Here is an 18,029-nt window from a genome sequence, read left to right on the forward strand (position 1 = left end):
TTGGAGGTTTTCCTTCTTTTCCTATCTTTGGAATAACTTAAGCTTCATAGTTAAGTAGGGGTTTATTTGACCCTGGTACAATTCTTGTCAGAAAATTCTTTTATTACTTTATTTTATGACAATTAGTCTGTTTAGACTTTCTGGAGTATACTTAGTTTTTCTACAGAATGATTCATTTCATGAAGATTTCCAAATCTACCTGCAAATAATTGAGCAAATGGTCCCTTAGGATTTAATTTACTGTGCTGTGACTGTTTTCCCTTTTGTACCTTTATGTAACTTCTAATACACAAGAATATTTGTACTTTATCCCTTTTTCTTAGTTTGTTGAATTTTTTCAAAGAACCAATTTTTAAATTAACTCATCAATTTCCTTTTTATCTTTATTAATTCTATCCTGTTGCTTTCTTTTGTTTACTTTGTTATTCTTCTAGTTTTTTATCTGCTTGTTTAGTCCATTTATTTTCTTTTTAATTTTTATTAATACATGCATTTAATGCTAAAAATTTTCTCCTGATAACTTCCTTAGATATGCCCACATATTCTAAAACATCATGTATTCATTTTCATGACGTTTAAGAAATTCTTCCATTTTACTTGACACTTCTCCTTTGACCTAACATTTACTTAATAGTGTGCTTTGTAAATTTCAGATAGAAATAGTTTCTTAATAGTTTATGGCCTTTGTATGCAAAGTCAGGTTGGCTAGAATCTTTGACACATATTTTCTTTCCCTAAGTTTCTTAATATGTTACTCCATTTTCATTTGGCATAAAGCGTTGGTCTTAAAAATAAGTTATCGTGACAATCTGACTTTCCTTCCTTTAAAAGTGACTTGGTCTTTTTGCCTGGATTTAAAAGGTTTTTTTTCTTTACCTTTAAACTCCAAGAGCTTTACTGTGATCATCTGTCTGGGCCAACTAAGAAGGTGGTTTTCTACGTAGGCACCATGCATTTTCAATGTGTGGTTTCAGGCAAGTGTTCTTGAGCTTTGGTTTTCTTCGCAGGGTCATTTATTATAAGTGCATTCTCTTATACCTAACATTTTCTGTCGTCCTTTTTATTTCAATGCATTATTTTATACCATATTTAGGTTCACAGCAAATTTGAATGGAAAACACAAAGATTTTCCCATCACTCTCTGCCCACAGACGTGCTAAATAAGCCGCTGCCATTATTAACATCCCTCACCAGCTGGTACATTTGTTATAAGAAATGAACCTTCACTGACATATCTAATCAGCCAAAGTCCACAGTTTTCACTCTTGGTTCTGTACATTCTATGGATTTTAACCAGTGTATAATGGCATGTATCCATCATGAGAAGATCATACGGAAGAGTTTCACTGCCCTAAAAATCCTCTTATTCATTCCTCCTCCCTAACGCCTGGCAACCACTGATCTTTTTACTGTCTTCATAGTTTTGACTTTTCCAGAATGTTACATAGGTGGAATCCTACAGTATGCAGCCTTTTTGGATTGGCTTCTTTTACTTAATAATATGCATTTAAGTTTCTTCCGTGTCTTTTCATGGGTTGATAGCTTTTTTCTTTTGAGTACTGAGTAATATTCCACTATCTATATGCAACACCGTTTATTTATCCACTCACCTACTGAAGGACACGCTGGCTGCTTCCAAGTTTTGACAATTATGAATAAAGCTGCTATAAACATCCACGTGCAACTTTTTGTGTGAACATTTAAACTTTCAGCTCCTCCGGGTAAATACCCAGGAGCATGACGGCTGGATCATATGGTCAGAGTATGTTTAGTTTTGTAAGAAGCCTCCAAACTGTTTTCCAAAGTCGCTGAACTATTACGCATTCCCACCAACGACGAGTAAGAATTTCTGTTGCTTCACAACCTTTTCAGCATCTGGTATTGTCAATGTTCTGGATGTTGGCCACTAACAGGCACAGTGGAATGTCATTGTTTTGTTGTTGTTGTTGTTTTTTAAGGTTTCAATATTTTATTCAAGTTTTATTTTAAGTGATGTTAATGACAGCATTTGAAGGGGAGGAACTAATTCCACACAAAATGAAAGACTCTAAAATGTACCCATTAAACTCCTAAAAAATAAACTGAGTGGCGAAAATACAAGAGAAGTTCAATTTAGATGCTGAGTGTTGTCGCCATGTGAGTACAGTCACAAGAGACTCTTCCCAGCTTGCAGCTGGAGCTCCTAGAAGCTATTTCATACTCTGGTGCAAGGGCCAAAAAACACAACATGAGAAAAAACACAATTAAGTCCTGAATTATTGGCTTCATCACATCCACCTTCTCCACCTCATAATGGCACAGAAGAAACAGCTACCACTCCCTGCAGACTACTTTTGGTGTAAAAGAGGTGATGGATTGGGGTGGGAAAAGTCCCTGTCTTAAAAAGTCCCTTTCAGATGAGTTTGTATACACCATCAAAGAGCCTCTCCTCAATCAGGGTAGGAGCCCAAGGTTCCGTTCTCAGGAAATCACAATTTCATTCATTTACTTAATACGAATTTACGAATTACAAAGTACCTGCAAACTACCAACATCCACTCGCAGCCGTTTCTAGGTAAAAAAGAAACCTGACATCTCTAGAGGGGCCAGCAAGCTCCCCCTCAAGTCTACAGCTGAAAGGACCTGCTATGAAATTGGGTTTCTTCTTACCTCTGAAAGGGTAACACCCTGAAGCTGAATCACCTTTAACCTGGAAGTCTAACATGATATTTAGCGATACCTGCATCCCAGACAAACAACATTAAAAGGTACACTAAATTCTGAAGGTAGCTATGCTGCAAAGTAGTTTAAACTTAAACGACTGTACAGTATTCATTTATGCTTGGAACTCCAGCCCTAGACCAAGCCTGTGGCCACCAGCACTGACATTCCTGCCATCCAGCAGAACTGACAGTGTCAGTTTGATACCTGGCTTTAGGGTCTGAGTATATTCTAACCCTATCGGGCTGGAGTTGTTCACTTTAGCCGAGAAGCAGGCGTCAGGGTTGATCTGGTACTTGGCTGCTATTCCGAAGCGAGTGTTACTGTTTCCCGCTGTCCAGGCCAGATTAACAGCAGTCTCCAACTTCCTGTTCACCTTCTGATAAATGGAGCCGCCAAACTCCGTCCCATCATTTACATTAGTGTGAAGCTGGAATTCAGATTCATCGGTCTTGTAGCCAACCGCAAAGTTGCTCTGGATCACTCGAGACTTTGTGGTCTCAAAATTCATCTGGTAGTCAGCCAGCCAGCCAGCCCTCATAACCCAGCACGAGAGCACCCGGGCGGAAGGCCCGGCAATGTCGAAATCCACGTCACAGCCCAGGTTGACAATGTTCCTGCTTGTACCCTGTCTTGATTTTAGCATTTTTTTTCCCCAGTGTTTGGTGAGAAGGATGAATCGAAGGTCAGCGTCGGGCCACGTGCAAGCTGATCTTCCACAGTAATCTCCGTGCCTAGTGTGTTGTCAGTGTTCCATTTCTCCGTAAACGTCAGACCATATTCGGTACACCTGTAACTTGGCTTCCAGACTGCCCGTCACTCTGGTGGTCTCAGTGTTGGCTGAACTTGAGCTTGTAAATTCCAGTCCATGCTCAGATTTTGTTTGCAAATCAGGTTTTATTAAGCCAAATGCATAGCCTTGGTGATGACATCCCCGGCAGATCTGCCAAGATCAGCACACGTGGGAGGCACAGGCATCTTCTGCTCAGAAGCAGTGGCTGTGGGCTCCGCAGCGGCTACGGCGGGGGCTGCGGCATGAGGAACAGAGCGAGCGGCGGGGCAGAGGGCCTATCTCACTGTTTTAATTTGCACTTCTCTCATGACGTAAGACGTGGAACAACTTTTCATGTGCTTATTTGTGATCTATATACAGGTATCCCCTGCTTTTCAAAAGTCTATTTTTATGCCAGTTTGCTTTTAGGGAAGATCTACATTAGTACCTGTTTGCTAATCAAAAGAAATCAGACGAGGATTTTTGCTTTTACGAACAAAGGCAAGAAGCAGAAACAGCGTTCAGCTTTCGTCCTGCAGCAAGCCATTACAGATCCAGCCCATACTATCAGCAACAAGAGTGGCACCAAGGAGCACGATGGCTGGGTCATACGGTCAGAGTATGCTTAGTTTTGCAAGAAGCCTCCAAACTGTCGTCACGCAGTCCTTCCTCAGAAGCTACACTCAGCATCTCGGCATCAGGCAGCCACAGCTTTGACTGTGTCTGTGAGCATCTGTGCTTTATCTCAGTTTAATTTGTGCGTCTGTTAGCAAGATGTGTCCTAAGGTAACTGCTTGTTTGCTTTAAGCCATTTTGCCATATGAAAAGTTTCATAGGGATGCTCTACTTTCAGATGGCAGGGGAAACCTGTTATCTCCTTAAATGAGGTGTCTTAAGGCCTCTGGCCCATTTTTTAAATTCAGGTTGTTTCCTTATTTCTGAGTTTTAAGAGTTCTTTCTATATTTCGGGATGGGCCTTTTCCAAGTATTTTCTCTCAGTCTGAGACTTATCTTCTCATTCTTTTCACACTGTCTTTCTCAGAGCAGAAGTTTTTAATTTTAATGAAGTCCAGCTTATCCATTCTTTCACAGATCATGCCTTTGCTGTTGTAATTAAAAACTCATCAACACACCCTAGATCATCTAGGTTTTTCTAACTACGTTATCTTCTGGGATTTTATAGTTTTGCATTTTACGTTTAAGTCTGTGATGCATTTTGAATTAATTTTTGTCAAGGGTGTAAGGTCTGTGTCTAGACTCATTTGTTTGCATGGGGGGGGCCAGTGGTTCCAGCACCATTTGTTAAAAAGACTATCTTGGCTCCATTGGACTGCCTTTGCTCCTTTGTCAAAGAACACCTGACTTCATCTGTGGGTCTATTTCTGGGCTCTCGATTCTGTTCCATTGATCTACTGGTCCAATCTCTTACCATTATCACATTGTCTTGATTACGGTAGATTTACAGCAAGACTTTAAGTTGGATAGTGTCAGTTCCCCAACTTTGTTCTTCTCCGTCAACACTCTTGGCTATTCTGGTTATTTTTCCCTCTCCAACTAAACTTTAGAATAAGCTTGTCAATATTCACAGAATAACTTGCTGGGATTTTTACAGGGATTGCACTGAATCTGCAGATCAAGTCAGGAAGAACTGACATTTTGACAGTATTGAGTCTTCCTATCCGTGAACACAAAATACCTATTTAATTTTTCTTAGATATCTTTCAAAGTTTTGTAGTTTTTCTCATAGAGATATTATAATATTTTATTAGATTTATACCTAAGTATTCCATTTTGGCATGTTAATATAAATGGTATTGTGTGTTTAATTTCAAATTCCACTTGTTTATTGTCAGTATAGTGGGAAGCAATTGACTTTTGTATACTAAATTTGTATCTTGCAATAACTGCTTATTAACTTTAGGAGTTTTTGGTTGATTCTTTCAGATTTTCTACATAGATTTATAACGTCATCTATGAACAAAGACAGTTTTATTTCTCTCTTTCCCATCTGTAGGCCTTTTATTTCCTTTTCTTGTCTCAATGCATTAGCTAGGACATCCAGTACAATGTTGAAAAGAAGTGATGAGAGGGTATGTTCTTAGCTTGTTCCTGATCTTTGCGAGAAAGCTTCAAGATTCTCACCATTAAGTATATTAGCTGTAGGTTTTCTGTAGATAATCTTTATCAAGTTGAGAAAGTAAACTAAGACTACATGGGAACTAAGAGTTTTGTGGTTTTTTTATCATGAATGCATGTTATTTTTTCCAACACAATTTCTGTATCTATTAATATGATCATGTGATTTTTCTTTTTCTATTGATGTGATGGATACATTAATTGATTTTTGAATGTTGAACTAGACTTGTATACCTCGAATAAATCCTATGTGGTCAAGGTGTATAATTCTTCTTATACATTATTGCATTCTATTTACTAATATTTTCTTGAGGATTTTTATATCTACGTATAAAGAGATATTGTCTGTAGTTTTTTTTTCTTGTAATGTCATTATCATATTTTGATATAAGGGTAACAGTTTCATAAATGAGTTAGGAAGTATTCTTTCTGCATCAATCATCTGAAAAAGATTATAAAGAACTGGTATAGTGTCTTCCTTAAGAATAATAAGTGAGGGAATTCCCCGGTGGCGCAGTGGTTAAGAATCCACCTGCCAATGCAGGGGATACGGGTTCGAGCCCTGGTCCAGGAAGATCCCACATGCCATGGACCAACTAAGCCCACGTGCCACAACTACTGAGCCTGCACTCTAAAACCCGTGAGCCACAACTACTGAGCCCTCATGCCACAACTACTGAAGCCCACGCACCTAGAGCCCATGCTTTGCAACGAGAAGCCACTGCAATGAGAAGCCCGCGTGCCGCAACAAAGAGTAGCCCCCCGCTCGCGGCAACTAGAGAAAGCCCACACACAGCAACGAAGACCCAACACAGCCATAAACGAAAGAAAAAGGAAGGAAGGAAGGAAGAAAGGAAGGAAAGAAGGAAGGGAGAAAAAAATAATAATAAGTGAATAATCCATTGGGCCTGGTGCTTTCTGTTGGGAAAATTATTAAATGAATACATATATATATTTAAATACAGTATTGCTATTACTACTTTCAACAATCTATTAGGTCAATTAAGAATAAGAAAAAAAAATTTTATTTTAACCACTCATTCTCTGATGCTCTTCCTTCCTTGCTAAAGATTAGAGTTCTTGACCTATATATTTTCCTTATTACTGCAAAACTTCTTTTAACATTTCTTGCAAAGCAGGTCTACTGGCAAAAAATATCCTGAATGTTTTTTGTCTGAGAAAGTCTTTCTTCTTCACTTCTGAAGGGTAATTTTGCACGATATTGAATTCTGGGTTGGTATCGAGTTTTTTTTTTTTCCTATCAACACTAAATATTTCACTCCAGTTTCTTCTTGTTTCCAGTGGTGTTTTGAGACGTTGGATGTACTTCTTATCTTTGCTCCTCCATTGGCAAGTTTCTTCCCTCTGGCTTCCCTCTGGACTTTTTAATTTTCTGTACCTTGAAAATGATACGCCTATGTGTAGGGGTTTTTTGCATTTATTCTGCTTGGTGTTCTCTGAACTTCCTGGATCGGTGGTTAAGTGTCTGACATTACTTTGAAGAAATTATCAGTCTTTACTGTTTCGAATATTTCTTCTATTCCTTTCATCATGATTCTGGAGAACTGTAGGTGTCCTACAGCTCTTAGATACTCAATTCTGTTATGGTTTTTCTTTCAGTCATTTTTCTCTTTGCTTTTCACTTTTGCAGGCTTCTTTTGAGATACTCTCAAGCTCAGAAACTGTCTGCTCAGCGACGTCCCATTTACTAATAAGCCCATCAAAGGCATTCTTAATTTCTGTTACAGTGTCTTTGATCTCCAGCATTTCTTTTTCCTTCCTTCCTAGAATTTCCACCTCTCTGCTTACATTGCCCATCTGTTCTTACAGGCAGTCTACCTTATCCATTGGAACCTTTAGCATATTAATCATGGTTGTTTTAAATTCCTGGTTTGCAGTTGAAAGTCTGGTGGGCCTGGATTACCTATAGATACTATTCTGCTCCTTCTTCTCTGTGACATATAAAATTACATCTACATACATAATGAAAAAATGTAAATAATTATATAAATAAATGTAAATTAATTACTCTACTTATACAGTATACATAAATTATACGTGATTATTTGTGTATTATTTGTGTATAAATTATACACAATTATATATAAATTATATATGATTATATATAATTACATATAACTATATATATATAATTATATACATAGTTATATAAAAGAGACAAATAAGGAGCAGAATTATGTCTACAGGCAACAAAAGCACACCAGATAAACAGATAAAAATTGAGATGAGCTTCCTTGTACGCTTGGGAAAGGAGGGTGGGTCAGCATACCTTTTGTAGCTTCAGGGTCCTGCAGCAACTTGTTCTGCTGTTTTCATCTAGTGTTCAAAACCAGGCTTTTTGATTATGAGATCTATTGGCTGTTTCCCTGCCCCACTTTCACCTGGTCCTTCTCTATCCTTTGCCCCTATCCACCCTGCTCAATCTGAATTGGATTCCCAACAATTTCCCTCAGAGCAGGGCTTTGTCAAGAAAAGAGCCTTATTTGGTTAGTTTCACAAGTCCATAAGCCAAGACTGCTCTAGAAACATCCATCCTTATCATAGTTCCTTTGTTCCTTCCTAGTTTTAGCTTCTAGTTTCACATTGGCCCACCATGTTCTCTAGTGAGTACCTGTCACCAGTTTTCAGAGACAGCAGAAACCATGTCACCTCCCCTACACTTCCTCCCCTACACTTACTGATACCAGAGGTGGGGATAACTTGTCACCTAGTTTGCTTTAGATATTATATTGTCTGTGGGTTTCAGGTTTTGCCATCGTCATAGGTCTGTTTTTATGTGGAGATTCAAGGAGATTAAAAACTATGCCTCCCTAATAACTTCTCATTTCTCCATACACTTTTTAATAATAACAAGGTGGGTATCTCTGAAAATGACTAGTTCCAAAGAACAAAAGCCCAACTTTTCAATTCTAAAATATAGAAACAAAAATGTCATTCATATAAGGAGTGTGCAGTAAATACCCATAATTATGAATTATGAATAACTATTTAAACATATCATCAGATTTAATGCTTCCATTTTCTGCAAGAAAATCTATGCTGGAATTACGAAACATTCTCTTTCAGGCACAGATCAGCCTGAATAAATATCCTAGGAAAATGAAACAGTCTTCTGAAAAAGTAACTCTTGCATTTGATTAGAAGGTTCTGTGCTTAAGGTTTTTCTGGGATCATTTCCAGGAATATGTATATAATTTACAGTGACTGACTACTCAATGCCAACAATAATTCTGTTCTCCCAACCTTTATAATAAATGCAGGAGACACCAATTTGAGAGGTTAAAAAAAAAAAGGCCATCTCTCACTTTCTACCAATGAATGTCAAATCCAGATATATCTGCATGAAACACATCTGCACCCAGGCTTAGATAGTTTAAACATCAACTGAAATCCACAGTTTTGACTCTTTGCTATTACAGAAAATTAAAAGTCTATTTTATAAAATAAATTGCCCTAAGACTAGTGGTTGCCTTTCAAATTTAATAATCCATTAAATCTTATGAATCACTCACTAGTGCTTCATGCTAAAAAAATAAGAAAATAAATGAGCTATACCCAGGTCCTCAGGGAATTTAGAAGCTGGTGTATGGTACCTGGGAGTATACATACTTACATATTCAGGGAGAGAAGATGTTGTGGATGTTACACAGAATTAAGCCCAACTAACAATATAATAGAAATATAAATAAATCACTTAAGAAAAACAGAGAGAAAAACAGCCCAGAGGAGGGACTATTTGAGATAGGCTTTGAAGGACAAGCAGTATTTCACCAGCAGAAAACGTAAAGGAAGGATATACAAGTCAGGGAGAACAAAGTAAAATGGAGATATGAAAAAAAACTGACACAGTAGGGAATCATCAAGTAATCTGAGTAGGGGAAAGAAAAGAGTATTTATGTTGTAAGAACTTTAAAAAAAGTTCAGATTGGTTTACTGGACTTCAGTTACTATTTTATTCTATGCTTGATAAACAATTTCAGTATCTCATCTTAAATACAAATTTTCAGATAAACCGAAAAAGAATAACAGAGCACGACAACAACAAAAATGGTTGAAATGGTCAGTTCACTATGTCAACAGTCACAGCTAGATAGCCAAGTATCCCTGCGAAGAATTAGCCAGTTTATTTTTTTTCCAAAATTTTTTTTCAGTTTTTTTTGAGATATAATTGACATGCATCACTGTGTAAGCTTTTACTGAAGTATAGTTGATTTACAATATTATATTAGTTTCAGGTATACTAACATGGAGTATACTAGAGTGTTCCACGTATGTTCACTTCTAGGATTTTATGGTTTAAGGTCTGACGTTTAGGTCTTTAATCCATTTTGAGCTTATTTTGTATACAGTGTGAGGAAATGTTCTACTCTCATTCTTTCATAGGTAGCTGTCCAGTATTCCCAGCACCACTCACTAAAGAGACTGTTTTTTCTCCACTGTATATTCTTGCCTCATTTGTCATAGATTAATTGACTGTAGGTGCCTGGGTTTATTTATTTCTGGGCTCTCTATGCTGCTCCATTGATCTATGTGTCTCTGTTTATGTCAGTACCATGCTGTTTTGATTACTGTAGCTTTGTAGTATAGTCTGAGGTCAAAGAGCATGACACCTCCAGCTTTGTTCTTTTTCTTCAAAATTGCTTTGGCAATTCATGTCTTTTTGAGTTCCATATACATTTTAGGATTATTTGCTCTAGCTCTGTGAAAATTTATGGGTATTTTGATAGGGATTGAATTAAATCTGTAGATTGCTTTGGGTAGCAGACATTTTACGAATATTATTTCTTCCAATCCATAAATGGAATATCTTTCCATTTCTTTGTACCATCTTCAATTTCCTTCAACAGTGTTTTATAGTTTTCATAGTATAGGTCTTTCACTGCCTTAGTTAAGTTTATTCCTGGGTATTTTATTCTTTTTGATGCAATTTTAAACAGGATTGTTTCTTGTTTCTTCTTTCTGAGAGTCCATTGTTAATATATAGTAAGTGGGGTTGGAGTGTTTGCTGGGCTCAGGCTGTGGCGTGCACTGGGGCAGTCACAGGCAGCCATCTCAGCAGTTTTCAATCTGCCCTCTCCACCCTGCTTCAGGAGCAAGCCAGCACAAGTACACTGCTCACAGGCAAAATTCAGGCTTCCGTAGCCCTCTTTTGAGTCCCACCAGCCCTCCCACCAGCCAAAGGGGCTCATTTTCCCTGTGTCAGACCCCAGGGCTGGGGCATCTAATATGTGACAGGAACAGCTGACTCCCCAGGGCAAATCTCCACCCGTGTATCTCTCTTTTCCTCTGAGTCCCCTCCCAAAGGCACAAGGTCCAAATCTGATCACTTCTCTTCCCTTCCTACCCGATTCCGTGAGGATCTTTCCTATAGCCTTGGCTGTACAGGAGGAGTCTTTCTGCCAGTCTCCAATTAGTTTTCAGTGAGAACTGTTGCACATGTAGATGTATTTTTGATGTGTTTGTGGGGAGAGGTGAGCTCCACCTCCTCCTCCTCCTCCATCTTGATCTATTTCAAGATTAACCAGTTTAAATGAATGCCTAGCCTATTTCAGTGCCTTGACTGCTACATGACATACCTAACTAGAGCATGAGGAGAGTTCATTTTTAGTACTGGAAACCAGCTCTTACATTAAAGGACCAAGAGAACCATAACCAGTACAGTGAAAAGTAAAAACCCAGCTAACTAACTGGGCTGCCTCGTTCTAGGCACGACAAAATTCCAGAAACCACAGGGAAAATACTAAATATTAAAATTCTTAATAAGTTCTTTTTAAGAAGAATATTTTTCACAACTGATACCTATTGTGGTCATTTTCACAAAGAGAATGCTCAATAACACTTGTCAAATTAAAACTAAATCTATAAAATGCATAATGTTTTGTCACTCACCATTACAATATTAATAATGTGACTTGGCGTTAAATTACTATAATAAATAAATCATATGTATACATTGCTCAATGTTATTCCACAGAGTAATGAAAGGGGTACTGTGATATAAAGGGAAGAATCAGGGACTCGAAGCCAAAAGACCGAGGTGTTAAGTGTGAAAAGCTATTGACGACACTTGCTTTGAGTCACAGGAAGCCTTTGGCCTAGTACCTGCCCTCTACTAGCCCCCATGTCCTCATGTGTACAGTGACTATAACAGCAATAACCATGCACACATTCTCCTATTGTGACAATTACATGAAATCATGCAGGTCAAAGGACTCTGTAAACTAAGAAGTGCTACACAAAACATTATTAAATTGTTTTCTGGTTGATTTTCTACCCCCAGAAATATCTTCATTTCCTCTCTTTCCTTTATTCTACACAGTCATCTATCAGCACATCCTCTAAATCCTGCAAGTCTATTCTCAACCCCCCCCAAGTTTCCCACCACCATTGCTTCTCATCTGAAGACCCAGCAGCTGCCCTGCAGACTTCCGCAGGCACCTTCCACCTGCTCTCACTGCTTCTAATCTTACTCTTCCAAAAGCTTCTATTCTCTCACCAGAACCCAACCATGCTGGCAACTTGATCTTGGACTTCTATCTTCCGAAACTGTGAGCAATAAATTTCTGTTGTTTAAGCCAAAAAAAAAAAAAAAAAACCACAAAAGCCTCTAATCCACAGAAGAGCTAAATCAAATATTTACTTAAATATTAAATCAAATTGCATTGCTCACCTGATCCAACGGCCTCCCTTTATATTAGGAAGGAACCTCAATTGCTAACCAAGGGCTGACAGGCCCTTCACCTCTCCTCACCAGTGGCCCCATTCGTGGTACTAGAGCTGCAGTGGCTTACCTGTTTTTCCTGAAACACTCTGCAAGCACATTCCTAACCAGGGGCCCTTGCATTGCCTGGTTCTTTCCAGAATGGTCAAGAACTTAGTACTTCTCCCTCCCTCACTTCATTCTGCTCAAATATCACTGCCTCAGAAAGGCCTTCCCTAAACACCCTTTGTGAAAGGGTGAGTCCCTGCCTTATCGCTCTCCACCCTGTTACTACTCTGCTTTTCCTCACAGCCCTTATCGGTTCTGAAATTATATCACTTATTTACATTGTTAACTTTTCCCCTACTATATATAAACAGCACGGGGCAAGGACTTTGGCTATTCCTGTTAACAATCGCATCTGAGTTATTTGCAAAGAGTAGGGGCTCAACTGAAACTTTGCTTAATGAATAGGGAAAAGACTGTTCAATTTCCTTTAGTTTCTGTTCCATAGAAAAGAGCACAGGGCCCATAAATAACTTCAATGCCCCTATTAAAACCCCAACATTTGAGTAGCCTGAAAAGGCTTTATCCCACCTTGGAATTCGAAGTGGACTCCAAGAAGCAAAGTCTGTTGCCAAACCCTTCTGCGGCCAAACACAGTTTCTGCTGTTCTTTGTGGATGGTTGCAGTACACTGCAGAACCACTTCATCATCCTGCAGAGGGGAGGAGAAGAGAAAGAAGTGAGATCTGGCATTAGTTAGTCTAAATCAGACCCACAAGGTTATTATTTAATGCTTTTTAAAATCAGAGAAAATAGGGACTTCCCTGGTGGCTCAGTGGTTAAGGATCCACCTGCCAATGCAGAGGATACGGGTTCAATCCCTGGTCCAGGAAGATCCCTCATGCCACGAAACAACTAAGCCGATGAGCCACAACTACTGAGCCTTCACTCTAGAGCCCGCGAGCCACAACTACCGAGCCCACGTGCTACAACTACCAAAGCCAGCACGCCTAGAGCCCGTGCTCCACAACAAGAGAAGCCACCACAATGAGAAGCCCGCACACCGCAAGGAAGGGTAGCCCCCGCTCGCCGCAACTAGAGAAAGCCCACGCGCAGCAACGAAGACCCAATACAGCCAAAAATAAATGAAATTTTTAAAAATTATTTAACAAATTTTAAAAAATAAAATCAGAGAAAAATAAATATATGAACAACTGTCCCCAAAAAAGCCAAAGAATCAATTCCTAGTGTACTTTTATTTGCAAAAAAAGATAACTGGGTAGGGGGAGGCGGGAGAAGTTATTGCTATTCAAGGCAATCAACAGCTTTTTTTTTTAACTGTCATTACTGATCCCCAAAGGCAACCTGCATGGAGAAAAGTAAAATACAGGATTTCCATGTTAGTGCTCTTACACACTGCTTTAAATCATCAAAACTATCAAAAAATGGTCTGACATATTCGTAGGACATCAAGTATTATCAAGAATGGAACAGATTCTACTAGCAAGCACACACACATCGTTCCAAAACGGACACAGGAAAACAGGTCAATAACAGAGCTTCTGGGTTCAAATCAACGTGACAAGTCATCTTAGTTCAACCACACATTGGCAACTTGATCGTCTTTGAAATGATCCTGGATTGCTTAAAAATGTACAGAGAGGTGATCTGTTAGTTCAGTCCTCTGCAATCCAACACTTGGTTTCCAATCAATTGCAGGGTTACAGGAAAAACTGTACAAGGGAAAGATGATCCATGCGATGACTCAGTACAGGCAGCATGAACACGACAAGGTGTACGGGCTTTAGAATTAGCAATAGCTGGGTTCTTACCCCAGTTCTGCCGTCTACAAAATGAGGAGGGAAGTGAGATCAACTAACTTACACAGTGACTGACATACAAAAGGCCCTAAATCAACAAGAAAGGCAAGATATCATTATTTAACAGATTCTAAGTGGCAAATGCCTAAAAAGTCTAGCCATTTATATTTTGACATTTCAACCTCAAAGAAACAGGATACTTAACAGAGAAAAAAAAAACAAATATACTCATCGACCCTTTTAATTAGAATCAAAGTGAAAAAGGAATATGAGTACATGCTAGAAGATGCTCACCAGGGTAGAATAGTAGAGTGGAGGTGATAAGATACAGCAAATATTCAAAAGCAGAAAACAAGCCTTTTTGGTTAACCTAAAGAATATGTTATATCAACTGGAAAAGTGCAGCTGTAATTTAATAAAAACCCTTATCATGCTATAAATTTGCTTTATTTCCTACGCGGTAGCAGCAATACCTAATAGCTGGCTCATAGTACCGGTCACAGCCAAGCCCAATCTCTTAATAATTAGCTCCCAACTCTCCCCACAGTGCTCAGTGATTTCCAGTGAGCATTCAATTGTTACATTTTAAAAGTCAACTGCTAAAAAAAAAGCACTATTTTCATATAATGAGTACATCTGAATATTAATTCATGTTCAGCATGGCTATAATAAAAATAATGAAATACCTCTGTTGCTTATATAATCTGCAAGATCAAAGATACATCATGTTTTCCAAATAGGTGGTATAGTAACAAAGAACTGAATTGTCCTGATGTGCTCAATGCCTTCCCAAACCGCCACAGTCTTCTGCTATCTTGTCTCACCCTATGGAACTAACTCTAGCGAGTAAACTACACTCTTGGGTAAGATAGGTTCCTTTGGATACTGGAGGCTATCTAAACACAGTTAGTAAATAATTACTGTAATGTACTAATTAAAGACGTTTTAGGAATGAGAATAAGAAAATACAGCAAGGTATAAGGCAGGTGAGAATAACAGTGCTACCCAGTAAGCCCGAAAGAAGAGAAGGTGTACCATATTTACGAAAAATATAGTGTATGCCAGTTCTGGCATTAATTTATTGAATCCTCACAATATCCCAGTAATATACAGATTATCCACAGATATACACATGAGGAAAATAAGGCTCAAAGTAACTTGTTACTCACAGAGGGCTGAACATACTTATTTCTAAGAATTGGTCATTAGACCTAACTTATTTGAATGTAAAAGTCCTCAACCCCACACTGCTTCCGGAGGCTCAGTTGATTTTTTAAGACACTTGTTATCTAGAGAAGTACTTCTCAGTCTTTAACATGCATCCTTTCACCTGTAGGTCTTGCTAAAATACAAGGTCTTGGGTAGATTTTGCATTTCTAACAAGTGCTCAAGTACGAGGGGGATTCAGAATGGGTCCCAGAAAGGATATGGATCCCAGAAAAGATGTGAGAAGTCTTTTATAAGAGTTTGGAGACAGTCAGTAACAGATGAATATTAAAATAAGTCTGTGGACTTTGGACAGAACCAGAAATGAGAGCACATTTCTGGAGATGCTCATTAATATGTGACACAAACCAACTATATAAGGGAAAGGAACCAACAATGTACTGAACTACTCTATTAAATTAATAAAACCAACATCACTTGTGCAGTTTCCTTACAATTTAGTGCCTAGGCATTGTGTGATGAAGCGCCTGGCCACGAAGCAACACTGAGCTCAGGGAGCTCTGCCACGCCACTAACAAGAGAGGCATGACTACAGCTTTCAACTATGATCCAACTTTGATGGATTCTAGCCTGACACACTTATAAGGCTTTTTCCAGTTTATCTGGGAGCTGTTTCTATTTTACATTCCAGTAAATGAAGAGTTCCTTTTTGACTGAAAGTGAAATATACTGAGCACTGATGGACCAAACACCAATTCGCAAACACCCGCCTATTAATTAACCCATCATTCATCTCAAAGCACAATGTTTTCTCCAGAACCACTGTGGTTGGAGAGCCTACTGACTATGCATTTTAAAAATTCTTGGGCTTCCCTGGTGGCACCGTGGTTGAGAGTCCGCATGCCGATGTGGGGGACGTGGGTTTGTGCCCCGGTCCGGGAGGATCCCACATGCCGCGGAGCGGCTGGGCCCGTGAGCCATGGCCGCTGAGCCTGCGCGTCCGGAGCCTGTGCTCCGCAATGGGAGAGGCCAGAACAGTGAGAGGCCCGCGTACCGCAAAAAAAAATGTTCACCATCTGTACTGTATCCAATGCTGTCTGTCCGCAACGGGAGAGACCACAACAGTGAGAGGCCCGCGTACCACAAAAAAAATAAATAAAGTCCACCATCTGTATTGTACCCAATGCTATCTGTCAAGCAGGTCAGATTAAACTCCATGGAAACCAGGTGCCCAATGAAAATAAACGTTTTACTTAAAACCCAAGGGAATCATACCACCGTTCAATTTAGACCACTGCTCCATAAATATGCATTGGATTGAATTCCTTTTGTTAAATGCTCCTGTATTTTTCCTATGACCTTACAGTTCTTCAGCACAGAGATCAATTATTTATGGGGGGAAAGCCAGCACTACAATACTGCATTCCAGGCAATTTCGTGAGGCGTAAATAAGACATGATTTCTCTAACAAATGCTGCCACGTCTGCTGTAACAGTACAAAATGGAAAATAATTATCAAATAACACCACCAACAGCTCCTTTCAAACATTCATTCATCACTGAAATATTTTCTGAGGACATAATATGTTCTAAGAAATGTTCTAAGCCCTTGAGATGATTTACGAAATAAATCAAAGATCCCTGAACTTATTAGGCTTACATTCTAGCAGGGAATAGAGACAATAAACAAAAAGACAATAAGTTCGTAAATTATGTTAAAGGTGAAAAGTCTATGTTAAAAAAAAATTGGAACAGGTTAAGGGGCTCATAGTGCTGCTGTGGTGGGGAAGATTGAAATTATGAATAAAATTAACGGGTTTCATTGAGACAAAGACTTGAAGCAGGGAAGGGGCATTAGCTATGTGAGTATCTGCAGAATGGGCAGTCCAGGCAGAAGCAAGGCCAGTGAAAGGCTCTCAGGCAGAAGAGTATCTGGCACGTTCAAGAAACAGGGAGGAGGTCAGCGCAGCTGGAGTGGATTAACCCAGGGGGAAGAGGATGGTGGGAGACGAAGTCAGAGACAACAGAGCCTGATCAAGACAGGCCCCGAGCCCAGCCTAAAAGCCAAAAGCCTTTGGCTTTTACTGAGGGACAGGGAGTCTATGCCATAAATAAATGAAGAGTTAAGTATTATTATTATGCTTTTGAGTAGTAACAGATGAGAAGAGGCATTGTGAGAGTAAATCCCTATTACCCAGCAAAGTGGTTGAACAGGATTCAAATCTGGGTCCACCTGACTCTATAACCTAGACTCCTAACCTCTGTGCTGTACTACCTCCTACAATGATATAAAATCACTGCACTAACAGTCTGGCTAGAAATCTATCCAGAAACTAACCCTAGTATAATCCCCTGGTTTCCATTCATCAAATATGTTTTAGCGATGTGGCTATAGGTAAAGTGAATAAAGTTACTATATGCAGATTTAACTGTGTTAAAAACAAAACCAAATGAAAAACAAAATCACATGAAAAACAAACTTACATAAAATAACAAGGAAACTTCTTTGAATCGAGGAGCAGCAGGCAATGGTGAGGTGAGAAAAAGGTTGTCTATCATTAGTAGGTAATTAAAATTTAGTCAATGATTAAATTTTCGACTGAGAAACGGCTGTCCAAGGTAGTGCTACTTACTGGATTTTTAGGAAAGGAGACAGAAAGGCAAAGCAGAAGACAGAGATCAATACAGACAGAAGAGGAGGAAGGGAC

The 18,029-nt window shown here is 39.0% G+C and overlaps 1 protein-coding gene and 1 pseudogene across 4 annotated transcripts in view; both read right to left on the minus strand.

The window, feature by feature from the left end:
• RYR2 (ryanodine receptor 2) overlaps window positions 1-18,029 on the minus strand; it is a 719,519-nt gene that overhangs the window by 502,925 nt on the left and 198,565 nt on the right. For all 3 annotated transcript variants that reach the window (XM_079900749.1, XM_079900747.1, XM_079900748.1), the window contains exon 2: window positions 12,927-13,046. In XM_079900749.1, the coding sequence (XP_079756875.1) occupies window positions 12,927-13,046 (120 nt within the window). The remainder of the gene's footprint in view (window positions 1-12,926; window positions 13,047-18,029) is intronic.
• LOC307175305 (non-selective voltage-gated ion channel VDAC1-like) lies at window positions 2,814-3,678 on the minus strand (annotated as a pseudogene). Its single transcript has one exon. The product of its transcript is annotated as a non-selective voltage-gated ion channel VDAC1-like (transcript).

The sequence above is a fragment of the Stenella coeruleoalba genome, assembly GCF_951394435.1.
Source record: "Stenella coeruleoalba genome assembly, chromosome: 16".
Classification (NCBI taxonomy): Eukaryota; Metazoa; Chordata; class Mammalia; order Artiodactyla; family Delphinidae; genus Stenella; species Stenella coeruleoalba.